At 41.7% G+C, this 27,559-nt stretch overlaps 1 protein-coding gene across 1 annotated transcript; it reads left to right on the plus strand.

The window, feature by feature from the left end:
* The first annotated feature begins 1,133 nt into the window (after positions 1–1,133).
* Positions 1,134–27,136, plus strand: LETM2 (leucine zipper and EF-hand containing transmembrane protein 2). Its single transcript, XM_037014989.2, is given in 15 exon segments — positions 1,134–1,292; positions 3,423–3,823; positions 3,826–3,874; positions 4,454–4,594; positions 16,460–16,527; positions 16,530–16,591; positions 17,030–17,230; positions 18,338–18,388; positions 18,390–18,473; positions 20,816–20,881; positions 20,883–20,930; positions 23,022–23,102; positions 23,420–23,524; positions 24,226–24,261; positions 24,264–27,136. Coding segments are annotated over 14 exon segments (1,332 nt in total). The 5' UTR covers positions 1,134–1,292; positions 3,423–3,516; the 3' UTR covers positions 24,297–27,136.
* Positions 27,137–27,559: the final 423 nt, after the last annotated feature.

Consider the following 27,559-nt stretch of genomic DNA (forward strand, 5'->3'; position numbering starts at 1 on the left):
GAGTTATTAAAAATTTTGTTTTCCTTCTAGAGCCAGATAAAATGGATGAGTAGAGATAATGGAGGAGCAAAACCATTTCTAGTCTTCCACTTTCCCAAAATGGCTTAGTCCTAGGACCTGCAGGGTCCCCAAACCTGCAATGCCTGTCTCTGCACAGCTACTATATGTTTTAAATGTCGAGATTTCTACACAACTACTGATTATAATACCTGTTAATATTCATGAAGCTAAATTTCTTCAGTGGAATTCGGGTTTCCATGTGAAGATTTCACACATTCCAATCTTAGGTCCTGGAGAAGGGAAGGGGGATGTTTTCCTGACCATTCTGCCCTTTCTGCCACTCCCCTACCCACACCCACTCCCAACCCTGACAGCTGCAGAGCTGGGGAGGAGGTATACATCAAAGCGATGTAATCCGTGACTCCGCGATGGTTACCATGGTGACTATCAGGCATATTACGCTATCAGTAGGGTAAGAGCGTCTTTAATTCAGCCTTCAATCAAGGCTTTTGGGGTGTGTGGTAGGGGTTAGCCTACAGGCTACAGAGCGTGGATTTGACAGTCCTGGCTCCCCCAGCACAGATCCTCTTTAAATTAAACCCAGCCGAGAAATCATTTCACCAGCGGGAACAAGACCTGGCGGCCTCCTGGGCTGCCACTTTGAAGGCCGCCCTCCCTCCGCAGATCTGAGAGCTCATTGGTGAGTCCTGTCGTCACTCAGAGTAATGTACCTGGTGAGGAAGGAGGTGGAGCCAAGAGACTTGGCCTTGGACCCTTCTAGCTTGGGTAGCTGGGGCGGGGAGCCGAGACTAGCGAGGGGACTGGAGGACCGAGCAGCCGTTCCGGGGAGCCGGTCCAGGAGGTGGGGAGGGCGCGGCTAGCCCTCCGACTGTTACTGGGCTGTCCGCGCCTGCCCTTCCCCCGAGCTGCTCCTTCTGCTCCTGCCCTTCCCGCCCGCACCCAGTTTTCCCGACAGCTTCCAGTCCCTGTCCTCACTCTCCTCAGCCCTTGACATCGTTCCGCAGCCCGCCCCACACCTTTGGAGCTCAGCCTCCATTCCCCCTCCTGCCGTGCTTCGCTTCCTCCTTCCTCTCCCGTGCCCGCGCCCAGCTTCTCGGCCTCCTCCCATAAACCTGGATTGTCAACAAGGTTCGTCCCTTTGCCTGCACCACCCCGCAGCAGAAAACAAAGGCGGCCCCCCAGACGCCACTGCAACACACAGACCACCAACACACCTCGTGCACTCCAGCCACCGGCTGCCTTGCCCCCGTGTGGTCAGTGCCAGAGCAAAGGTAACCGGGGAGCCCGGTCCCGCCCCGCCGCAGCCCAGCATCGGAGTGCCCCGGCCAGAGAGCAGATTAACCGCCGGACCGCGTCTGGTCTTCCTCCAGCAGGAGACCACCCACCCTTAGTCTAGGTTCAGATGTCCCGCAGTACTATTTGAACTCCTGTTCAAAATGTCAGCTCTGCGGTTGAGCTTTCCGTTCAGCAAACGCTCTGGAGCTCCTTTCCCGGCTGCAGGAAAGCCGAGTTGACACTCTGACACAGTAAGGCTCTTTGCTGCCCTTGGCTGAGAGATGCCACAGAATGGAGAAAGGGTTTTAAAGGTATAAGGCTCACTATGGGCTCTTGGGGGAATCACCACCACAGGAAAGCAGTTTACCTCCACTTCAATTACTAGTAAGCACCCGGGTATATCTTCACTGTTACATAATGAGATTAGGGATTACATTCTGACTTTAAAGTTTGGGGCAACTTGTTCAAGTATGTGTAAAAAGCCAATTGAAAACAAATCCAGGATAGTCGCTCTCTTCTACTCTATTTTTAAGCTACAAATAAGTGTTCTTGCTCAGTTTCTTACCTATCTGGCAACCTTCAAGTAGATTATTAGGTACTATTGACCAGAAATCTAAATGTCTTTGAAGACCGTATGTATCACCATCATGATCATCATCTTATTCAAGTGTATATCCATTGATTGGCATCTCAGAATACCATTCTCAAATCCAGGGCTAAGAAAATATTATTTATGATTGTTGGAAGTGACCTTGAGATTTTACACCTTAAATAGAATATGCAAATTTCTACTCTTGCAATAGTTAAAAACACTGAAATCCTGATGTCTATACAATTGATGTGTTCAAAATACTAAATTGTTTACCTACTGCTTCTGCCTAGGTTCCTGTGTTGACTAGTTGAGGCATATAAATATGTCCTTCAGTTATAATACAGTCTTAGCTATTGCTCTAACAAGGTAAGCCTTGGAATCTCCCCTCCACCCCCATTATTAGATGAACTTTATTCTTCTAGATGGAAAAGATATATATATGTAAAAGGATAGGCTTAGTACACAATTAAAACTTTGCTGGTTTTAACTATGTCGGTTTTTAAGAAGCTGACATTTAATGTACTTAAACGTACCCAGATTTTCTATATGCCTAGCAACTCAGGCTGAGTAATTTTGTAGATGAATGGTGCAAATAAGATAGAAAATGTAATGGTTTTAGAGTGATACCTCTGTAATTGATGAACGTCTCATGAGGCCGTTGTAAAAAGGAGCAAAATGGCTGGGAAACCACCCAGTCCTGGGGCAAATACCTGCCTCAGGAATGTCTGTTATCACTTACCAAAGATTATTCACTGAGAACTTACTATGTGTCAGATACACTGTACATTTTCCCATTTGGCCCTTCAAAAAGTGTTTTATTTTGGCATGCTTCAAAAACAGTCTGGAAGAATCGAAAAAGCCATCTCTTTGTCAAAAGAAGTCTCTTGGCCAGGAGCTGTCTTTGCCTGGATGGGTCTTATTTTTATTTTCAAACAATTTGATATGCTAGTTTAACTAAATAAAGATTGTGAGCTGTTGAAAAACTAGAATGTAGAGATTCCTGGCTGGGTGCCCAATTCTTATTCCTAATGTTCTTGAGGAATCATGGGTAAAGGGTATTTCTAAGTGCCTCTAATGTGAGGGAGTCCATGGGCAAAGCAGTATTATATGATTGGCTAATCCCCACAGGGACAATGAGTGTTTCATTTCAACAATATTCCTATTGTCAGAGTGGTTGAAGACACAAGTTTTTCACCTGTTTTAGGATAGTAGATAGGGACCAAACGTTCAACCAATGGAACAATGTTTGCTATTAGATTTTAAGTCAACAGTCACTAAGTTTCTAACTTCTAATATAGCAATTATTCCTAGGAATTAATTTACAGTATTTCTCATAGATTATATCACTCATCCATAAAGCATGCTGTTCTTCAACTGGGGTAAAAGTTGTATTTCATTCACTAATAAACATCATCTGCTTTTAAGATAGAGGCTTACAAACTATTATTTCATTTTAACCAGATAAAATGTCTCTTTAACTTTTAAGTTTGTAATAATATATATACAATTCAGAGGATGTTGCTCTTTATTCCAGATTCCCTCGCTGTTTTGTCCATCCTTCCAGTTCTTCTTACTCCCCATCATTTGCATTTCTTCACTTGGCAGATACCCGTTTAAATAAAACACATATGAAGAGCTACGGAAGCAAGAAGTACACCTATGCTAGTCAGCCAGGAAATAAAGTACTTCACTTATGAACTGGAATGATACAAAAGCTACACACATCAACTTGCTGGCTACAAGAGGGTCCCAGTAAACCTCAGGTGCAGAAAACCTCTAAAAAGTCACAGGTGACAAGCCCTCAGTCCACGGAAGAAACTGGCAAGAAGATAAGGGAAGAAAAGCGATCTTTTGGATAAAAAATTATGAATGAACTTAAATATTATTACAATGGGTTCTATTTGCTTTGGATAGACACCAAAATGGCTGCCAGAACGGTTGGAGGCTGTTGCATGGACAGGTGCTGGCTAGATGAGAGAGACGAAGGATAGGCAAAAATCATATTTAAGAAAGAAAATATAAAAGCTAAAATGAACTATTTGGGAAGTCTTTAACATCCCAAAGTAGGAATTGTCACTGATGGTAAGAACCTGAGTTTCCTACTTGTCTGCAACTAACTTGCTATACAACTTTTTAGGCAAGATTCTTAAAAATCTTTGTGTATTTGCCTATGGAAAGGTTTTCATTGTTTTCTGATTTCTCCAAGGAGTTGAGAGTCTTCAAGTTAGATCTGTGCATCTTAAGTAGAAACTGCTATTAAACATATGAATTTGAAAGCCAATTTTAACAAATAGTATGTTATTAAAGTATGGATCCCTAACTTAGATGAAAGCTAAGACCTGCAAATAATATGTTCTGATTGTCACAGATTTCCTTGAAGATATCCCCTAAATATAACTTCAGTGCTATGGTAAAGAGGAAAACCCTGCCTTTCCATTTTCCAAACTGCTGCAGAAAATCTGTCTTGGGTTTTTAACACTGTAAAAAACAAGGAGACTTGTTTCTGTTTCTTTGTTTTTGGCATGCCCTAAAATAATGAGTATTGCATATGCATTTAATTCTTTAGCTGTTGAGAACAGATTTCTTCCGCCTGGTTCCATTTACGGTGTTCATAATTGTACCCTTCATGGAATTCTTACTCCCAGTATTTCTGAAACTCTTCCCAGAGATGTTACCATCAACTTTTCAAAGTGAATTTAAAAAAAGGTATGTAGCATTTTTTTAACCTTTAAACACATTAACTGACTTTGTTTTTTAGTGCAGTTTTTAAGTTTACAGAAAAATTGAGCAGCAAGTACAAAAGGTCCCCACCATTTCTCCTCTTATTAACATCTTGGATTTGATATATGTGTTACAGTTGAAGAGCAGTATCTGTACGGAATTACCAGTGAAATGTCATGCTTTACAGTAGGGTTCTCTCTGTGTTGTACAGTTCTTTGGGTTTTGAAAAATACAGATCATGTATCCACCAACACATTATCATACAGAAGAGTTGCACTGCCCTAAAAATCCCCTGGGCTTTACCTGTTTGTCCCTGCACCCCAACCTGTGGCAACCACTGATCTTTTTTACTGTCTCTAGTTTTGCCTTTTCCAGAATGTCACATAGTTGGAATCATACCGTGTGTAGCTTCTTCAGACTGACTTCCTTCCCTTAGCCATATTCATTTAAGGTTCCTCCATGTTTTCTCATGGCTCATTTCTTTCTATTGCTACATAATATTCCATTGTTTATCCCTTCCTCTATTAGAGGACATGTTGCTTGTTCCCAGTTTTGGGCAATTTTAAATAAAGCTTCTATAAATATTCGTGTGCAGGTTTTTCTGTGGACATAAGCTTTCAATTCGTGTATATACCTTGGAGAGCAGTTTCTGGATCACATGGTAAGACTACATTTAGTTTTTTTTTTTTTTGAGAGGGCCTCTCTCATATTTATTGATCAAATGGTTGTTAACAACAATAAAATTCTGTAAAGGGGAGTCAATGCTCAATGCACAATCATTAATCCACCCCAAGTCTAATTCTCATCAGTCTCCAATCTTCTGAAGCATAACGAACAAATTTTTACATGGTGAACAAATTCTTACATAGTGAATAAGTTCTTACATGGTAAACAGTGCAAGGGCAGTCATCACAGAAACTTTCAGTTTTGATCACGCATTATGAACTATAAACAATCAGGTCAAATATGAATATTCGTTTGATTTTTATACTTGATTTATATGTGGATCCCACATTTCTCCCTTTATTATTATTATTATTTTTAAATTAAATGCTGAAGTGGTAGGTAGATGCAAAATAAAGGTAGAAAACATAGTTTACTGTTGTAAGAGAGCAAATGTAGATGATCAGGTGTGTGCCTGTAGACTATGTGTTAATCCAAGCTAGACAAGGGCAATAAAACATTCACGGATGTAGAAGATTTCTCTCAAAACAGGGGGGGTGAGGTTCTAAGCCTCACCTCTGTTGGTCCCCAATTTCTCACCTGATGGTCCCCCTGCGACTGTGCCTGTCTTAGGTTGTTCCTCCCTTGAGGAATCTTACCCGTCTCTGGCTAACAAGTCATCTTCCGGGGCCATACAGTGAGATGTAAAGTTGGTAAGTGAGAGAGAAGCCATATTGTTTGAAAAGGTTAGCTTTTTACTTCTTTGCAGATTTATGCCCTGTGGCTACTATGCCCAGCATTTGTCTTGAGGTATCTTTACCACTTGGAGGAATTATGATACTCAGTAAATTCGATATGAGGCACAAATTCTATTTAAGGGTTGTAATTAGGAAGGAAGAAGAAAAGCTATAGAGGTAGCAGATGGAAGAAAACATGGGAGGATTATTTCTTTGACCTATCTTCTTGTAGAGTAACTTAAGCATATATAGGTTTTAAACTACTAATTAAATTGTGCACACACATTAACATAATAGGAATACAGTGACATAACCAAAGCAGATCTATAATTATCAGCCATCTCCAGTGAAGCTAAGAAAACCAGTTAGGCATCCTAGGCATTTGTGAAAATTTGTCTATGATATGATGGATATTGTCCAACTGTACTTGAACAGTCTGAGAGAAATCAGACAAATTAAAACAACCCATTCCTGGGGACTGTTCGCACCCCATATGTTCTTTTAACAGTAGATAGTCTGTAGTTGTAAGATTTTGGAGTGCTACAACTTGCACTTCTCCTAATTCTTGGTTGAGTTCCAACAGTATAGATCCAGTCAAATTTGTTGTTTTACTGAAAGCACAGGCCAGCTTAGATATCTCCTTCTTCATTCCCATGGCAAGTCCAGGAACCAGTGGGATGGATGCAGCTACAACTGCAGCGTCGCCTGGATCTTTGTTGAGGTTTTTTGATGATCATCTTCTGGTATGACTCTTCCAGAGAGTGCTGATGTTGGAAGTTCTTCATATCGTATCTTAGTTCATTTTCTGGGTAGCCAAATTAGGCTTTGATCCTCTGTATAAACACAAACAGACCCTTTGCTCACACTTTGATATGCCCTTTATACCACTGTGTAGAACTCATTGCAGATCACCACACAGGAACTGCATTTTTTTTTTAAGAGAAAGGAATATTATCAGAACAGTATACCTCCATAGCCGATCATCTGACACCCTTTAAGTGATCAAAATTAAGGATATTTAGAGCATGCATTAATCGTTGATTTACAGTTAGTTTTATCCTATCAGGGAGTAATCCCCCTTTTCTTCATTCTTTTTTTTTCTCGTTATCTTTAATCTACACTTACATGAAGAATATTATGTTTACTAGGCTCTCCCCTATACCAAGTCCCCACTATAAACCCCTTTACAGTCACTGTCCATCAGCATATCAAAATGTTGTAGAATCACTACTTGTCTTCTCTGTGTTGTACAGCACTCCCCTTTCTCCTAACCCCCCCATGCATGCTAATCTTTTTTTTTTTTTTGAGAAGGCATCTCTCATATTTATTGATCAAATGGTTGTTAACAACAATAAAATTCAGTATAGGGGGGGTCAATGCTCAATGTACAATCATTAATCCATCTCAAGCCTAATTCTCGTCAGTCTCCAATCTTCTGAAGCATAACGAACAAGTTCTTACATGGTGAACAAATTCTTACATAGTGAATAAATTCTTACATGGTGAACAGTTCAAGGGCATTCATCACAGAAACTTTCGGTTTTGATCACGCATTATGAACTATAAACAATCAGGTCAAATATGAATATTTGTTTGATTTTTATACTTGATTTATATGTTGATCCCACATTTCTCCCTTTATTATTATTATTATTTTTATTTTTAATAAAATGCTGAAGTGGTAGGTAGATGCAAGATAAAGGTAGAAAACATAGTTTAGTGTTGTAAGAGGGCAAATGTAGATGATCAGGTGTGTGCCTATGGACTAAGTATTAATCCAAGCTAGACAAGGGCAGCGAAACATCCACGGATGCAGAATATTTCTCTCAAAGCAGGGGAGATGAGGTTCTGAGCCTCACCTCTGTTGATCCCCAATTTCTCACCTGATGGCCCCCCTGCGACTGTGCCTGTCTTACGTTGTTCCTCCCTTGAGGAATCTTACCCGTCTCTGGCTAACCAGTCATCTTCCGGGGCCATACAGGGAAATGTAAAGTTGGTGAGAGAGAAGCCATATTGTTTGAAAAGGTTAGCTTTTTACTTCTTTGCAGATTTATGCCCTGTGGCTTCTATGCCCATGCATGCTAATCTTAATATGCCCCTTCTTCTTCCCCCCTAACTCTTATCCCTCCCTACCCATCCATCCTCCCCAGTCCCTTTCCCTTTGGTACCTGTTAGTCCATTCTTGGGTTCTGTGATTCCGCTGCTGTTTTGTTCCTTCAGTTTTTCCTTTGTTCTTATACTCCACAGATGAGTGAAATCATTTGGTATTTCTCTTTCTCCACTTGGCTTATTTCACTGAGCATAATACCCTCCAGCTCCATCCATGTTGCTGCGAATGGTAGGATTTGCCTACTTCTTATGGCTGAGTAGTAATCCATTGTGTATATGTACCACATCTTCTTTATCCATTCATCTACCGATGGACATTTAGGTTGCTTCCAATTCTTGGCTATTGTAAATAGTGCTGTGATAAACATAGTGGTCCATCTGTCTTTCTCAAACTTGATTGCTGTGTTCTTAGGGTAAATTCCTAGGAGTGGAATTCCTGGGTAAAACGGTAAGTCTGTTTTGAGCATTTTGATGAACCTCCATACTGCTTTCCACAATGGTTGAACTAATTTACATTCCCACCAGCAGTGTAGGAGGGTTCCCTTTTCTCCACAGCCTCACCAACATTTGTTGTTGTTTGTCTTTTGGATGGCAGCCATCCTTACTGGTGTGAGGTGATACCTCATTGTAGTTTTAATTTGCATTTCTCTGATAATTAGTGATGTGGAGCATCTTTTCATGTGTCTGTTGGCAATCTGTATTTCTTTTTTGGAGAACTGTCTGTTCAGTTCCTTTGCCCCTTTTTTAATTGGATTATTTGTTTTTTGTTTGTTGAGGCATGTGAGCTCTTTATATATTTTGGACATCAAGCCTTTCTCAGATCTGTCATTTACAAATATATTCTCCCATACCCAAAAAGGTAGGGTTCCTTTTTGTTCTATTGATGGTGTCTTTTGCTGTACAGAAGCTTTTCAGCTTAATATAGTCCCACTTGTTCATTTTTGATGTTGTTTTCCTTGCCCGGGGAGATATGTTCAAGAAGAGGTCACTCATGTTTATGTCTAAGAGGTTTTTGCCTATGTTTTTTTCTAAGAGTTTTATGGTTTCATGACTTACCTTCAGGTCTTTGATCCATTTTGAATTTACTTTTGTATATGGGGTTAGACAATGGTCCAGTTTCATTCTCCTACATGTAGCTGTCCAGTTTTGCCAGCACCATCTGTTGAAGAGACTTTCATTTCGCCATTGTATGTCCATGGCTCCTTTATCAAATATTAATTGACCATATATGTTTGGGTTCATGTCTGGAGTTTCTAGTCTGTTCCACTGGTGTGTGGCTCTGTTCTTGTGCCAGTACCAAATTGTCTTGATTACTATGGCTTTGTAGTAGAGCTTGAAGTTGGGGAGTGAGATCCCCCCTACTTTATTCTTCTTTCTCAGGATTGCTTTGGCTATTCGGGGTCTTTGGTATTTCCATATGAATTTTTGAATTATTTGTTCCAGTTCATTGAAGAATGTTGCTGGTAATTTGATAGGGATTGCATCAAATCTGTATATTGCTTTGGGCAGGATGGCCATATTGACGATATTAATTCTTCCTAGCCATGAGCATCAGATGAGTTTCCATTTGTTAGTGTCCCCTTTAATTTCTCTTAAGAGTGACTTGTAGTTTTCAGGCTATAGGTCTTTCACTTCTTTGGTTAGGTTTATTCCTAGGTATTTTATTCTTTTTGATGCAATTGTGAATTGAATTGTTTTCCTGATTTCTCTTTCTATTGGTTCATTGTTAGTGTATAGGAAAGCTACAGATTTCTGTGTGTTAATTTTGTATACTGCAACTTTGCTGTATTCCGATATCAGTTCTAGTAGTTTTGGAGTGGAGTCTTTAGGGTTTTTTATGTACAATATATTATCATCTGCAAATAGTGACAGTTTAACTTCTTCTTTACCAATCTGGATTCCTTGTATTTCTTTGTTTTGTCTGATTGCTGTGGCTAGGACCTCCAGTACTATGTTAAATAACAGTGGGGAGAGTGGGCATCCCTGTCTAGTTCCTGATCTCAGAGGAAAAGCTTTCAGCTTCTCGCTGTTCAGTACAATGTTGGCTGTGGGTTTATGATATATGGCCTTTATTATGTTGAGGTGCTTGCCCTCTATTCCCATTTTGCTGAGAGTTTTTATCATGAATGGATGTTGAATTTTGTCAAATGCTTTTTCAGCATCTATGGAGATGATCATGTGGTTTTTCTCTTTCTTTTTGTTGATGTGGTGGATGATGTTGATGGATTTTCGAATGTTGTACCATCCTGGGATGAATCCCACTTGGTCATGGTGTATGATCCTTTTGATATACTTTTGAATTCGGTTTGCTAATATTTTATTAAGTATTTTTGCATCTACATTCCTCAGGGATATTGGTCTGTAATTTTCTTTTTTGGTGGGGTCTTTGCCTGGTTTTGGTATTAGGGTGATGTTGGCTTCATAGAATGAGTTTGGGAGTATTCCCTCCTCTTCTATTTTTTGGAAAACTTTAAGGAGAATGGGTATTATGTCTTCTCTGTGTGTCTGATAAAATTCCAAGGTAAATCCGTCTGGTCTGGGTGTTTTGTTCTTGGGTAGTTTTTTGATTACCGTTTCAATTTCTTTGCTCGTAATTGGTTTGTTTAACTTTTGTGTTTCTTCCTTGGTCAGTCTTGGAAGGTTGTATTTTTCTAGGAAGTTGTCCATTTCTTCTAGGTTTTTCAGCTTGTTGGCATATAGGTTTTCATGGTAGTCTTTAATAATTCTTTGTATTTCTGTGGAGTCTGTTGTGATTTTTCCATTCTCATTTCTGATTCTGTTGATTTGTGTTGATTCTCTTTTTCTCTTAATAAGTTTGGCTAGAGGCTTATCTATTTTGTTTATTTTTTCAAAGAACCAGCTCTTGGTTTCATTGATTTTTGCTATTTTTTTATTCTTCTCAATTTTGTTTATTTCTTCTCTGATCTTTATTATGTCCCTCCTTCTGCTGAATGAAGGCCTCATTTGTTCTTCTTTTTCCAATCTCGATAATTGTGATGTTAGACTATTCATTTGGGATTGTTCTTGATTCTTTAAGTGTACCTGGATCGCTATATACTTTTCTCTTAAGACTGCTTTCACTGCATCCCACAGAAGTTGGGGCTTTGTGTTATTGTTGTCATTTGTTTCTATATATTCCGTGATCTCTATTTTAATTTGTTCGTTGATCCATTGATTATTTAGGAGCATGTTGTTACTCCTCCATGTGTTTGTGAGCCTTTTTGTTTTCTTTGTAGAATTTATTTCTAGTTTTATACCTTTGTGATCTGAAAAATTGATTGGTAGAGTTTCAATATTTTGGATTTTGCTGAGGCTCTTTTTGTGGGCTAGTATGTGGTCTATTCTGGAGAATGTTCCATGTGCACTTGAGAAGAATGTATATCCTGTTGCTTTTGGATGTAGAGTTCTATAGATGTCTATCAGGTCCATCTTCTCTACTGTGTTGTTCAGTACTTCCGTGTCCTTACTTATTTTCTGCCCAGTGGATCTATCCTTTGGGGTGAGTGGTGTGTTGAAGTCTCCTAAAATGAATGCATTGCAGTATATTTCCCCCTTTAGTTCTGTTAGTATTTGTTTCACATATGTTGGTGCTCCTGTGTTGGGTGCATATATATTTAGAATGGTTATATCCTCTTGCTGGACTGAGCCCTTTATCACTATGTAGTGTCCTTCTTTATCTCTTGTTACTTTCTTTGTTTTGAAGTCTATTTTGTCTGATATTAGTACTGCAACCCCTGCTTTCTTCTTGCTGTTGTTTACCTGAAATATGTTTTTCCATCACTTGACTTTTAGTCTGTACATGTCTTTGGGTTTGAGGTGAGTTTCTTGTAAGCAGCATATAGATGGGTCTTGCTTTTTTATCCATTCTATTACTCTGTGTCTTTTGATTTGTGCATTCAGTCCATTTACATTTGGGTGACTATTGAAAGATATGTACTTATTGCCATTGCAGGCTTTAAATTCGTGGTTACCAAAGGTTCAAGGTTAGCCTCTTTAGCATCTTACTGCCTAACTAAGCTCGCTTATTGAGCTGTTATATACACTGTCTGGAGATTCTTTTCTTCTCTCCCTTCTTATTCCTCCTCCTCCATTCTTCATATGTTGGGTGTTTTGTTCTGGGCTCTTTTTAGGAGTGCTCCCATCTAGAGCAGTCCCGGTAAGATGCCCTGTAGAGGTGGTTTGTGGGAAGCAAATTCCCTCAGCTTTTGCTTGTCTGGGAATTGTTTATTCCCGCCATCATATTTAAATGATAGTCGTGCTGGATACAGTATCCTTGGCTCAAGGCCCTTCTGTTTCATTGTATTAAATATATCATGTCATTCTCTTCTGGCCTGTAGGGTTTCTGTCGAGAAGTCTGATGTTAGCCTGATGGGTTTTCCTTTATAGGTGACCTTTTTCTCTCTAGCTGCCTTTAAAACTCTTTCCTTGTCCTTGATCTTTGCCATTTTAATTATTATGTGTCTTGGTGTTGTCCTCCTTGGATCCTTTCTGTTGGAGGTTCTGTGTATTTCCGTGGTCTGTTCGATTATTTCCTCTCCCAGTTTGGGGAAGTTTTCAGCAATTATTTCTTCAAAGACACTTTCTATCCCTTTTCCTCTCTCTTCTTCTTCTGATACCCCTATAATACGGATATTGTTCCTTTTGGATTGGTCACACAGTTCTCTTAGTATTGTTTCATTCCTGGAGATCCTTTTATCTCTCTCTATGTCAGCTTCTATACGTTCCTGTTCTTTGATTTCTATTCCTTCAATGGCCTCTTGCATCTTATCCATTCTGCTTATAAATCCTTCCAGGGTTTGTTTCACTTCTGTGATCTCCTTCCTGGCATCTGTGATCTCCCTCTGGACTTCATCCCATTGCTCTCACATTTTTCTCTGCATCTCTGTCAGCATGTTCATGATTTTTATTTTGAATTCTTTTTCAGGAAGACTGGTTAGGTCTGTCTCCTTCTCAGGTGTTGACTCTGTGATCTTTGTCTGCCTGTAGTTTTGCCTTTTCATGGTGATAGAGATAGTTTGCAGAGCTGGTACAAGTGGCGGCTGGAAGAGTATTCCTTCTTGTTGGGTTGTGGCCTTCCTCTCCTGGGAGAATAGCGACCTCTAGTGGCTTGTGCTGGGCAGCTGTGAGCAGACAGGGCTTCTGCTTCCTGCCGGGCTGCTATGGAGTTTATCTCCACTGTTGCTGTGCGTGTGACCTGGCTTGGGCTGCTACTCCAAAATGGTGGAGCCCCATTGGAGGGGGAGCAGCCGGGAGGCTATTTATCTCCGTAAGGGGCCTCCATGCTCCCTGCTGCCCAGGGGGTTAGAGTGTCCAGAGGTCCCCAGATTCCCTGCCTCTGGACTAAGTGTCCCACCCTGCCCCTTTAAGACTTCCAAAAAGCACTCACCAAACCAAAACAACAACAACAACAACAAAATTAAATAAATAATTTTTTTAAAAAACACAGAAAACACACGATTTTCTTTGTCCTCAGGCGCCGGCCTCAGACACCTGCTCACTGGTCTTGCTGCCTTGTTTCCCTAGTATTGTGGTCCCTGTCCCTTTAAGACTTCCAAAAAGCACTCGCCAAAAAAAAAAAAAAAATTGGAAAAAAAAAATGGCTGCTCCTGTTTCTTTGTTCTCCGTTGTTGGCCTCTGGTACCCGCTCACTGGTCCTGCTGCCCTGTTTCCCTAGTATCCAGGACCCCACGCATGCACTGTGCTGTTCTCTGGTCTGGATGGCCGGGGCTGGGTGTTCAGCAGTCCTGGGCTCCCTCTCCCTCCCCGCTCACTCAGACTCCTCTCCTCCTGCCAGGAGCTGGGGGGAGGGGCACTCAGGTCCCGCCGGGCCAGGGCTTGTATCTTACCCCCTTTGGGAGGCGCTGGGTGTGGATGTGGTCTGGATGTTGTCCTGTGTCCTCTGGTCTCTATTTTAGGAAGAGTTGTCTTTGTTATATTTTCATAAATATATGTGGCTTTGGGAGGAGATTTCCGCACTCTACTCATGTCGCCATTTTGGCTCTGCCCCTTCCAAATGTTTTTAATTTCAGTGAAGTTAAATTTATCCATTTTTTCTTTCTTGGATCATGCTTTTGGTGTTATATCTGAAAACTCATTGCCAAATGTAAGATCCCCTAGGTTTTTTATGTTTCATTCTAGAAGTTTTGCATTTTACATTTAAACCTATGATCCATTTTGAGTTAATTCTGGTGAACAGTGGAACAGTGTCAATGTTTTTCTTTTTTTTGCATGTGGTTATCCAGTTTTTCTAGCATCATCTGTTGAAAAAACTATCCCTTCTCCATTGAATTTTAACTTTTTACCATAAAAAAATAAATGAACTGTTACTGTGGTGACTAGTTGAACAGTAGGCATGATTTATTCAGCCAAACAGATCTTTTAGTGCTTATGAGTAATCCTGAGAAGAGCATGGTCACTGTGAAGCTGGGGCAGCTCCTTTATTCTCTCCATTCTGTGCTTTACTAGACAGTGGTATGGACACTTGAACACCTTATGAGAGGACAGAGAAGGCAACTTTGAAATCAGACTGAGAAATGTTTCACAGAAGAGCCTTAAAGAGCAGTTGAATTTTACTAAGTGTTTGCAAGGTGTTCTGGGTAGAAAAAATAGCACTTAAAATGGCTTAATGGTGTAAAAGAATATGACAATCAGAGACGACTGATTGGCTCTATGTGGTTGGAGGAGGGAACACAAGGGGATAAATGGTAGAAGATGAGACAACAGGGATGTACTAGGGTCAGGTTGGAAAGCATGTACCACCCTAGGGAATTCAGACTTCACCTTGGACAGTGGTGAATAGTGGAAGGTAACTTTAAGCAGGGAGCAGGTAACATGATTAGATCCGTATTTCAGATAAATAGTTTTGCTTTCAATCAGGAAGGATTGAAGAGGGCAAAGCCAAGGGAAGGAAGGCAGCTGGAATGCTATCCAGTAGCACGAGAGAGATGATAAAGCTGCAATCACTGAGGTGGCATTAGGAATAAAAACATGAACATTCAAGATACATTGAAGCAGTCCAGCTAAAATGCGCTATTTAATTACCTGGTAGTGGTTTAGTTTATTTATATTTAAAGTATTAGGATCTGTAATTGGTACATGGGATTCCAAGGAATGTGTTAGTGAACGTGAGAAGATGAGAGAACAGAGGAAGTGATTTATCTAAATATTCCTCTTTTCTCAACATTACTTATTCCCCAAACATGCATATACATACACCCAGGCCACAGTCTTTTCCTTTTCATGGAACAAAGGTCGGGTGGGGAGGAGGATGGGATTGTGTTAGCTTTCCATGTACATCACAGTACCATGCATTTCTCTTTCACAGTACTTGTCTAAGTTTGCATTAATTTGTGGACTGAATTACCATTAGTCATTAATGTTTGCCTCTTCCATTAGACTAGAGGTTCCTTGAGGGCAGAAATTCTTGTGTTTTGCTTATTTTACCCCCAGCACCTAGCACAGGGTAGATGCTCAATAAATAAATGGATGGATATAGATAAATGAGATGGATGACTAGAGGGGTTCCAATGATGGTCTCACAGGTGTAGGTTTTTATTTTTTGGGGCTGAGTCTTAAGATCTTTCTAAAAATCAATAAGTATATGATTGGCTGTTCATTAGAATCTCTTGGGCAACTTAAAAATATATATATTATATATATTTATATGTTCACACATTGTGTACTCACATAATATATATTCATACATAGCTCTGTTCTTCTCCACTCCCTGTACCGAGTTCTGACCATGGTTATTTTGAATATGCCACCACACTCCATTTCTGATGAGGACTTAGAAATACTGGTTAACACAGTATCTTAAGAGTGTACATTTGATTTCCTTTTGTGTAGTGTTTCATATCTGTTACAGCACTTACCTTGTTGTGTTATATAATTGTATCTGTGTTCTACCTAAACTGTAAGTTACTTTAGCAGAGAGGTCATTTCCTAGTTTTCTTTGTTTGTGGCCCAAGCAAAATCTGGGGCCCTTTAGACCAAGGTTGGCTCAACTAGCAGTCTAGATGGTTTGTATCAGGTTAAGAGATAGTATCTCATTCTAAATAATGACAAAGCCTCCCATTGAGGGGACATTTTGGATCTATCAAACATTTGTGATCATTGTACTGCTGAGAAATGAAACAGTAAGAATAAGGAGACAAGTTGCAGAGAGAGGCTACTTTTTATTTGCTCTGGTTCTCACCAACTCAATAAAGTCTGAAAATAATATTAACACATGAAATAGGGATAAACAATAAGAAGGAACCATTATTTTCCTCTCATCTTTAACTACTAAGTTGTAATTATGAAGGGGTGGTTAACCTTTCCTCTTTTATTACTAAGGAAGAACAACAGAAAAAGAAAAGGCCTCAAAGTTGGAACTAGCAAGATTTCTTCAAGAAACAATTACAGAAGTGGCAGGAGGATCGGGGCCAAGTTGGGAGATGCCTCTACACAGTTCTCATTCTATGTTAAACAGGTGTCCATTTTTTATATATATAATACCAAACTACTTCTGGGCTGGCAGTTAAATGAAAAATTCATGTCATCCCAGATATTCCAAATTGTTCACCATCTCTGAACTTGCAAATATCCAAGTTGTATACATACAATGTTGCAAACATTTACAGTCATTTGCAAAAAAACCTATCTTAAAGCAACCAAGGTATTGAAGTCCTTGATAACTGCTTGGAAGGAACAGAATAGGGTCAAACTTTTGAAGTACTACTGACCTTTTCAGTTCACTTAGGCTGCTTCAGAGATTTTTTTTTACTACTCTTTATACCACAGGACCCATTTCCAGACGTAAGATAGGGTCTTTCAACGCTATGGTGTGTCTTTCAAACATTCTGTAGTAGGGAAGGTCAAATTAAGTAGGAAACATATTTTAATTAGCCTCTTTGTCCCAACTGCCTAGGTCCAGACCAGCCACAAGCCCAGCACAAAGGAGATACTTAGCTTTTCCAAACTATTTGAGGATCCGCTCACCCTGGGGCACCTAGATTGATCTTAGCTGGTGGCCCTTTGCAAACTGCTAGAATTGCAGTCCTTTGGAACCAACAATTTGCTCTGCTTTCAGCTCCTGATGAAACTGAAGTCTATAAAAGCAGATGATGAAGTAAGCGTTTTACTGGGGCTGTAGGGACTTAGCAGGGCATTGAGAGACATCTTTGGGTGGCTTTGTGATGATGAAGTTCAGTATCCTGTGTTAGGTCTGCTCAAGGACTGGGTACTTGGTAAAACGGGTGGTTTGAAACAACCATCACCATGACAGCCTGAACCTTGATTACTCATCTTAGGAACTGTTTGTTGAACTCTGACCCATTTTCTTGAGAAGGCCATCACAAGCAGTTAGTCATTTGGACATCTTAGCTGGAACTAATCCAGAGCAATTCGGACCCACCAGGAGGGAACAGCTGCCCAGTAGCTTCCTGAATCTCTCCCTGCTAAGGACACTGCCCTACCCACCCAGCTCGGCTCCCCTTCCTCAGAGCCGATGCCAGAGTCAGCATTCTGGGTAGGGTGGCCTGATAAGGGGTGGCAACGCATAACATAGGGATGAAAGCAGATCCTAGATCTCTTACAGAAGAAAGGCATGGTTGGGACTACAGCTACTACTAAGACTCCTTAAAAAACAGAATGTTCCCTGAATCTGAATCAGCTGCGTTAAAGCATTCTGCCTGAGGGAGGCTTCCCAGAACTGAGAAAGCAGGATCCCATTGGCCCCACTTAGGTTTCAGTTGTTGCTTTCAGAACTTTGGAGCAGACAAAACAATCCTGGTCCCAGAAGTACCATCATTTTGGACCACACCACGCAGAAACTGTTACCGAGTTTTGTGGACCAGAGCTAGGGCCAATCCCCGGGTGTAGTACTGGGGAAGAACCCCGTGCGACAAATGGTACACTGAAAGCTTCCTGACCAGCATTTTTCTAATGAATCCTAAAGCTGCCACAGACGAGGAGAGATGTCACAACCAGGCGAAATGCAAATCAAGAAGGGAAATAATTACGTCGTGATCTCTGCTGGCAGGATTTCCTCCATCTGGGCCGCTGCGCTTCCCGAAACCACTTTGCCCAGCAGGCCCCGGGCCTTGGCTGCGCTTCTGTGCAGGGAGCAAAGCCGAAGGCATCGAACTTCGTGTTGCCCTCGACTTGTTGGAACCTCGGAATTAGGTAAAACCGAAACCAAAGGACCCCCATATGCCGTTCCTTACATTTCTTTCAGGCAATCGCCAAGGAGGGGGTGAATTCTTTGAGCGTGTCAGAGCTACGAGCTGTCAGAGCTACGAGTTGTCTGCAGGGCCCAAGGGATGAGGTCCCTGGGTCTTACCGAGGGACAACCGAGACAGCAGCTCACAGAGGCAAGTAGCAGTTTTCTGGGGCCCTTCTCCCTGACACTCTCTCCCCCGCAATGGGCAGGCCTCGCTTTGTGATTTCCACTTTGCAAGCGAACCCCCTTACCCAACTTGTCTTATTTAACGGAGCAGTTGGACGCTGTGCAGCTATAGGTGTATTTTTGACTGAGATGGGGTACTCTTCGTGGTTTTCTGCTGCTGAGTATCTAACTACCACATACATAGTGGCTAAAACAACACCCGTGTGTTATTCACGGTTCTGTAGGTCACAAGGGTAGGGTGTTCCTTTCTGGAAGCTGTCAGGAAGACTCTGCTTCCAAGCTCATTCAGTTTGTTGGCTGATTTTAGTTCCTCGCAGCTGTAGGACTGACGTCCGTGTGTTCTCACTGGCTGTCAGCCCCCAGCCACCCTCAGCCCTGGAGGCCGCCTCCATCTGCGAAGCCAGCAAGAACTACTCACAGGCCAACCCCTCAAGCGTCAAACCTCCTTCCCGTTTGACTTCTAACTCCAGATTTAAAGGTCTCGCATGATTAGGCGAGACCTACCTGGATAATCTTCCTATTTTAGGGGCAACAAACTTGGGACCTTAATTATATCTGCAGCTTCTCTTCACGGCAGCACGTTGATTAGTGTTTGACTGAACAACTGGGAGAAGCTGTGGATGCATGAGGGACAGGGAATCTTGGGGCCACCTTGGAATTTTGCCTACTTCAGGTTTTGTAAGAGCGGCCACATCTCTGATACAAGGCCTGTCATGGGCAAATGCAGCTGGAGGTCTAAACCGTGCCTGGTGGCTCACCTGGGGCTGCTTTTCCCCATCCATGCCCCAATCCAATGTGAAGTATTGGCTTTGTTAACAGGGGTTCACTATTTTCCCTCAGATAACATTTGAACTAAGAGTGTCAGTGCTGCAAACCTATTGAAATTCTCATTCCTATAACTATAAAGAGTGCTATGTGTCCATGAATTGTTTTGGGATAAGAGCCATTGTTGTGACTTCGAAACTAAGTCAGGTAGCAATTTCCTCTTGCGTGTTGGGCCTGCTCTGGTGGGAAGATAAACAGACTGTAGAGAAGAGTACTTAAAAATCATTTATTTCTTGAACATAAGAGTAGTGAGTTCATACTATCAAACTGCTTTCTTGAAAGGGTGTGTTGTTTTACAATCCCCCTACAAGGGAGTGGGGATACGAATCCAACCACATGATACTCAGCACTCTGTATTCCTGCTCAAAAAATCCTGTGTTATGATACGGGCAGACATTTCATAGAAAGGAAACTAAAATGGCAAGTATATAAAACATCTTAACTTCACAATAAGATCGATTAAAAATATGAGATATCACATTCCCCTATTATCAGAGTTTGATAACTCATGTTGGTAGGGTAGAGGGGAGGGGCTCTCAGGCATTGCTGATAAAAACCTCCAACTTTCAACTTTTAAAAACGCATTTACCTTGCCCTAGAAACTTCACTGCTAGGAATTTATCCTATGATCTTGCACATGTGCAAAATGATGTCTTCAAGATTATCCATTGCAGCAGAATTTGTAAGAGCAAAAGATTATTCATTAAAAGGAGAATAATCAAAGTAATTTTGGCATTTCCATACAATGGAATCTTTTACAGATGCTTAAAAAGGAGGCAGCTCTATGAGTCAATCTCCAGGATAGTTCAGTGAAAAATAGCTAAGGACAAAACAGTGCGTGTCACCTTTGTGTAAAGATAAAAACCATATTAAGTGTATGTTTGTATATGCACAGAATTATCTCTGGAAGATTATGTAAGAACTGGTACCAATGGTTGCTTCTAGGGAGGGACACAGAATAGCTAGAAAATAGGGGTAGAAAGCAGGCTTATTTTTACAGATTACATTTTATTTACCTTTTGTATTTTGTCTCTTGTGCATATATTATTGATCTAAAATATATATACATATATGTATGTATATGTATGTATGTATGTATGTATGTATATTTTAAAAGCTTGGCTAATTTGGTACTTGAAAACTTGCATCTCATTTTAATGTATTGGTTTTTTTGGTGATGTATGAGGCCAATTCTTTCACATTATCTTCTGTGTCTGAGAGAAAATGCTTAGCCACTTTGATCCACCATTGGTTTGAGAGTTTAACTGAACATGCCCTCTGCAACTCTGAGTGATCTGCTGTACTGACAGGTTGCAGGGTACTGCAGTGGTGCAGAAGCCAGGAGCCCGGTGCTCTCCTTGTCCTGCCTTTAGGTCACCAGCATGCACCTGGGGGAGCTGTAAAAGCAGGCACGATGGTCACTGGCCACGTGCACGTTTAACATTCTGTGGGTCTGTCCTGTGTTTCCCTCCCATTCTCCAGTGGCTAGACCTCCACCTGAAGGACAATGTCCCACTTTCCCTCTTGCTCTTGTCACGAACCTTCACCCCTGATAGATGTGAAGCCAAAACCAATGGAGATACCACTACATGGGGAGGTAAGTAGGGGTTCTTTGAGGATTTCTGCAGCTGGGGCCTCTCCACAGTCTTACTTCCTCTTGCACTCACAGTGGGCATTTCTTTGGGCCTATCTTTTGGAATCTGAAGTTAAAATAAACTTTGTAAAGTTTCTTAAAAAAGCTTGCACTTAAACTTCCACTAGCTATAGGGCTGTTACTGCCTGTCTTGTCAATGGGTTTCAGCCCCGGGCAAGTTTGCTATGGATTCAATGTGACCAAAGAAATTGACAGCAAACGTTCTTTGGGGTGAAAGGGTTAATTACCCAGCTTGTTCTCCTGGCATAGGTCGAGCACTAGCATCTCTGCCTCCGCCCAGAGTACTGGGCTTAACTCTCTATATAGCGCAATAATAGCTTATTGCCTAAAGGTGTGGAAGTGGTAGCCTAGCAACAGGCCAGTTACATCATCAGGTGGTTTAAGTTCAGTGAGGATCCTGGCCATAGAAACCCCAACTTCCCCACACTGCCTTAAATCCCAGCTTGATTTAGGATTCTTTCCAATAGGAGTGCAGTTTATTCTCTCTCCTTAACTAGCTAGTTTCATTAGCATACTGTCTTTTTGTTTTCCTTCCCCCCGCCACCAGTCTTCCTCCTTTGGGACTGAATACTTCCTGTTCTTTCACAGCTGTTTCATTTGTCCAGATTCCTCTTAATTTTTAAGCAGTGAATGGCCCGTCTAGAATGTAAACTTTTCATCTTGCAACTCACCTCTCTACTTTTTGTTGCCTGCAACTCAGCAGCTTTTTTCCTCCCGGTATTTTACTGGAGAACCCAGTCTAGGCCCAGACACTGGACCATCTTGCTCTGGGTCCATGAAAAGGGGCCTCACACTTCTCTTTGTGGCTCCAGGTGTAACTCAGAACCTGTGCGGCTGAGGGGAGAGGCCAGGGTTAAGACGCTGCACATGTGGTTTGGTAGATTCAACTAAGTACTCTCCAGTTTTAATCGCTTTTAATCTCAGTTATGCCAATGACTCCTTGGATACACCAAGGAAAATTATATGAAGTCCAGCATGAAAAATGTACTGCAGGAAACACGGTTTGCCTTCCTCTTCCGTATTTCCAGAGACGAATCTGCATGTAGCCTTTGTCTGGGAAGGATTCTAGGTAGATTAGGAATTTTGGAGCACAGTTCATGTTTTGGGCTCTTCATCTTTGATCTTTAAGACCAAAGTTATGCCATTATCAGACTGCTCTCAAAAGCAATGAAGTCTTGGAATAGCCCAGTGTCTCAAAACTAAATCTGGGTTCTCAAGATTATTCTAGAGGGGCATTAACTCTTTATTCTGATATTGCTTCCTGGAATGGTTGAGAAAGACCTAGAAATTAAGGACAAAATGACCAACTCCTAGGTTAAGCCTCTTTGGTTTAAATCTGTTTCTAAACTTGTATTCTCCCTTTATAAAAAAGCAAGAACAACTAGCGTGCTAGGTTCTGCAAAGAATTGAGAGACATCAAATTGAATATAATTTTGGATGTATGAAACCCTTTTCCCTCCAAAGTACACAAAGGAATTACTTATTTCAAAGAGCATAGATACACTTTTCAAATCTAATTAATAGAATTCATGAGGACAAGTTAGTTGGCTATTCTAAAATACCACCTCCTCCCTGTTTTCCTCATGTTGCACTGCAGGAGCTTCAATTAAGCAGTACCTACCATTTTAATAAATCAAATTTATCACTTATTAGTAGACACCAAAAATGATGGTGTCAATTTTGACTAAGATACACCAATGCTATTAGGAACTGACAAGTAATTGAGAAGTGACTTTTGTTTTTTTGAGACTGAAAACAGGACCAGAATTAGCACACCAGTAGCGTGTTAATGACTGAGGATTTAAAATACTGTAATTAGAGTGTAACTTTTGTGTATAGGGTTCTCAAATGTCAAAGATAAATAATACTAAGTTGCTGTTTTAGGGACACAGTTCATGTTCCTCCTAAGGAGTATAGTTGGAGGAAGGCAGAAATTTAGGGGAAAGCCAGTTATATTCTGACTACTGTAGCATGGTCTTGGGGTCTCAGTTGGAGCTGCAAGCTCGTGCTCCTATCAAATATTTCTCTCCCTAGGCTCCAAAGATGGATACTCCCATTTCCCCTGAATCTAAGGAGAACGTGGTGGATTTAGCACCTCAACTGAAGGGAACAAAGGTTGGACATTTCATTTAATGAGGTTAACACATGAAAATAACAGTAATTTCTCTATTTGTAACCCCCTTGACAAAAACTGAATTTCAATACAATGGCATCCTTTAATAAAGAATATTTCTTATACTGTTTGACCTGTTTCTAAGAAAGTTCAGTATTTGGTGATATGCAATTAGGTTCCAGATTTTTGTCTCTTGAATCCTCTACCAGAACATGAAGTCGTTACTTCTAAGTTTCTGGTAGTCATGGCAGTGTAATTATAGATCTGACAGACATTTTGTTTGAAATCAGTAACCCAGCTCTCAGTTCTGATGATGAAGGATGATGAAGAATTAGTATAACCGCCACCAGTCACATGGTCATCCACAATGCCATCAGCACCTCTCTCGTTACCTAAAGGATCCATCACTTCTGCTAAAGAAACTGTAAGAATAAAAAGAAAACCCTTTCCCCCTAGTTATTAAGGCCAGTGAGAATCTAGAATTACAATCATTGCAAAAGACTGCATAGTTCTTCCTGTCTTCCAAACAGGAAGTTGTAGGCTGAATTTTAGTCATAACCACTGCATTTTTTTTAAGCTCAGTTATCCAAAAGTGGAAAAAAAAATCATCAGCCCATGCAGCTGTGGATCAGATCTAAACATGTTAAGCCTAGAAGCTAATTACAATATAGGCAGATTCTTATTTTCCTTTGCGCCAGATGGAAATAGTCCCCATATGTTGTATATTTCACACGGGCTTCAGATGTCAGGAAATACAAGCAGGAAAGCAATTTAAATCTTAGGAGAAATACCATGTAAATAAGGAATCCTCTATCCACTTCTCCCATTTGGGTCAAGGAATTTGGGGTGAGAACAGAAAACATGGCAGAAACAGTCGGGGGTTATGGGAGGGCTGAACTGTGTGTGGGGTGGCTCTCCACCCCAAGGACCAGAGAGAACCAGGTCGCATGCAGGTGGGGGTGAGATCCAGGGCCTTGTTTGCATATCTTCATCCTTTTTATCACCAAGGTAAATTATAAACTCGAATTTGACCTTGGGGGCCTGTCATTTTGATTAAGAAAACAAAGGGAATCCTAATGAACTTACACATCTGACCCATGCCTGAGCTCCTTGTTTTGTGCCCAGACACTCCTGGCTGAATCACAAAGGACCACCCAGAACCACCCGGAAGCAAGGCTACTTCGAAAGGAGCATAAGGCCTGCTGGACGATGAGGCTCATGCTCTCCACCTGTCTGCCCTCAGCAGTGGCATCCAAATTGGACCCCCTGCTAGGACCTTGAGGACAAGATCAGCCATTCATTCAGTCCTTTGAAGGCCTCATCCCCATTCCAGATGTGAGACCAAGTTCAGACAGTTTTCGGAGAACATAACTGCAAAGCCCGTTTCCTCTGTTCCATTATGTCATCCCACTAAACTTTGTGTAAGGCCCACCAACCCTCATGTTATTTTTGAACAGCTTTGTATTTGTACCCGTGTCCTTCAAGGGAGGAAATGTTTTGCATCATGTCATGAGCCTGGCGTCTTAGATAGCTCGGACTCCCATGGCTTGGTAACCTAAGAACTTGGAAATTACAAAAACCACTGTAAGAGTCCTGACCTGCTTTTCCAGAGTGATCCATCAGTGGGAATAGTGCCCTGGAAATAAAGGACCTTAGGAGATGGAGTGGATGTACTCCCCAGTATGGTCCTTCTGGATATGAAGAAAAGGCTTCTGAGAGAAGAAAACGGACTGTTAAACAGACTGGCAGTCAAATGGTTTGGCTGTTCTGAGACACCCCCACCCGGGCCTAGAGGCTGCAGGCTCTGGGAGGCCACCATGGTAGCACACATGGCTTTCATTAGCCACCGTTTTTGCTAGGAAACATAATTAAGGGTTTAAGACTTAACTATTTGTTTGTGCTGGGTGTGTGTTTTTCTGGTCTGTTTGTCTTTCACCAACAAGACTATTTGCTAGTCACAGGGGTTGTTAAAAGTCTGATATGACCGCTGTGCTACCCAGTAACGAGTGTTACATTCAGGTATTTATGATTGGTGTTTCCAGTATAGTCTATACTGAGAAAAATGTAATAAGATTGCTGACCAACAGCTTTCAGGCCTTGGGGACAGCTTTAGTAGGGAAAAGATATTTTGGCCTGTAGTTGAGAAATTATATTTCTTTACTTGTTGTGGAATTTAAAGCCATTAGATGGGAGACAGTTAAACCAAGTAAAGCTGAAACCTCCCTGTCTGGGATCAGCTAAGTGGGGACTGGGATCAGCACTTTACATCAAGGATATGACTTTAAAATGCTTCCTGAGGACCAGCCCACCACGTCTGCTAATGAGCTCGTTCCTGGAGAACCAGGAGGCCTCACCGTGCAGCATTCCATAGATGGCACCATTGGCCTGCAAGGCGATTCACAATAAATCTTCCCATTTTTAAAATGGTGGTGCTTTTTAAAATTAGTTCACAATTTAAGTGTTGAATGTGGAAAAGGGATTAGCTAGTTAACTTGCAAAATCCTGTTTTGGCTGAATGATTCACGTGGACAGTTGGGCGGTTCGAACAATCCTTTCTGGCTTTCTCTGCAGGCAGAGTGGGAATGGTTAGGTCGAGGGGACCCTGGCCACTTGTCCAGATGACCGTCACCCATTTTTCCTGCATCCAAACATCTAGACCCTGGATATACCTCTTCTCCCATGCTTAGGACAGTAGCTAGAGAAGCCAAGGATGTTTCTTTGTTCTTGTCCCTTAGAGCCCTTGACTGTTGGGCTCTATGGTAGTTACTTCTAGCCCCATGCTAAAATGAGAGCTAGTGGTGATCTGGTAAATGATTACCAACTAACTCTGGCAGGGGTGGGGTGTGATTTGCATTGTGGATTCCAGTGATGTAAATACTCCCACAGGGCTGATTCCAAGCCACGACCAGGAGGTCACTCTACCACCCAAGTTGGGAAGAGATGTGCACTGTTAGCCTGAGCACCAGCTCCAGCATGCACTGGCCCTCTTGAGTAACAAGAGACAAACTAGTTTGGCAGAGTGTTCATTATGTGACATTTCTGTGCTCCAATGCAAGCATTGAGGTGGCAGTACAGTAAAAATGGCCCTGAAAACTCTTAGGTGCCCTATCTTCCTGAACACCTGGCTCCTGCTGACCTTCCCTGTCCCACTCTCAACTGAGGGAATGGATGGCTGTGCCAAACTGCCAGAACGCTTTCCCCGTACCCTGCAGACGCATACACCTTAGCTGTACCAGATGCTAATCACCGTACTGGTATAGGTCTAGGCAATTTCTGAAACCTAACTTCTGTGCTGTCAGACTTGGTCTGTGTCTCATATACAGAGGACTGCTACAACAGAGAGGTGCTGGTGGCACTTGACATTTATCACCTGTTGTGCATAATTCCGTGCTTCAGTCATTACAGAATAACTCACACTGGCGGCATCAGATCAATACTCTGTAATGCTAAAGCCTAAAGATTTCCCAGTCACTGTACCCACACCATACGTTAAGGTCAGACTAACGCAGCTTCAGAGCAGATCCGCACATTACCTAATACTGAGAATTGGGTCTGCCGGCTCCTCCCAGTGGTGGCTGACAGACACAGCTGCCTCACTGTTGTGGAGACAGATTTCTAGCTTCATCTGAGATCAATACAGTGCATTAGCGGTGCCAAGGGACTGAGGACCCCACAGCCTATGGCAATTAGAAAAAGCAGCAGGGCAGTATTGATTCATGTTGTGGTGGTTCCAGGCCCTCATCTTTTAACCCACAGGAAACTAGACAGATTCAGTGCCTTGACAGCATAACGTCTTCATTAGATAACTGGATCCCTTTCCTCAGGAGACTCGATCTGGTCATTTAAATAAAATGGCCATTTCATTTTCTCTCAGGTCAGCTTCTCTATTTTTTATTTGACAGCCGGCTCAGTCTCTGGGGAAATCCACAGGTGATTTGGGTTGTACCAGGAAGGACATGACAGTTTTAATAATAGTGCCTTGTAATTCCACAGCACCTCTCCGGAAGGCATATATAAAGCCCTTTGCAGACCCTCACCGTTCACACAACATTGCTTCAAGGGAGGGCGAGGCAGAAAAAGATCACTATTTTACAAGGACACACCACCATTATGTCTCAATGCAAATCGTTTGAAGAGCTAAAATTTGTTTCCCGGCCCTGTTCACCAAATTATGCCTTCTTTCAACACAAATTGTACTATGTTGACAGTCGCACATTAACAGAGTGATACAAGGGTAAGCAAGAACTTTACAACAGTGGCTAATACCACAGCTGCCAAAAGCCAGCCCGCTCACACAGGAACAACCCCGTTTCCCCTACAGAAATGAAAGCAGACCGCACTTTCTTTTGTCCTCATTCAGCAGTAAGCCAGCCAAGAGCTGGCTTTGTGGGGAGAGGCTGAGTGCTGGCAAGTGGGGCGCTAGGGTGCCTGAGGCACGGGAGCCCACCCAGTGCATGCA

The sequence above is a fragment of the Manis javanica genome, chromosome 12 (assembly GCF_040802235.1).
Source record: "Manis javanica isolate MJ-LG chromosome 12, MJ_LKY, whole genome shotgun sequence".
NCBI classification, from domain to species: Eukaryota; Metazoa; Chordata; class Mammalia; order Pholidota; family Manidae; genus Manis; species Manis javanica.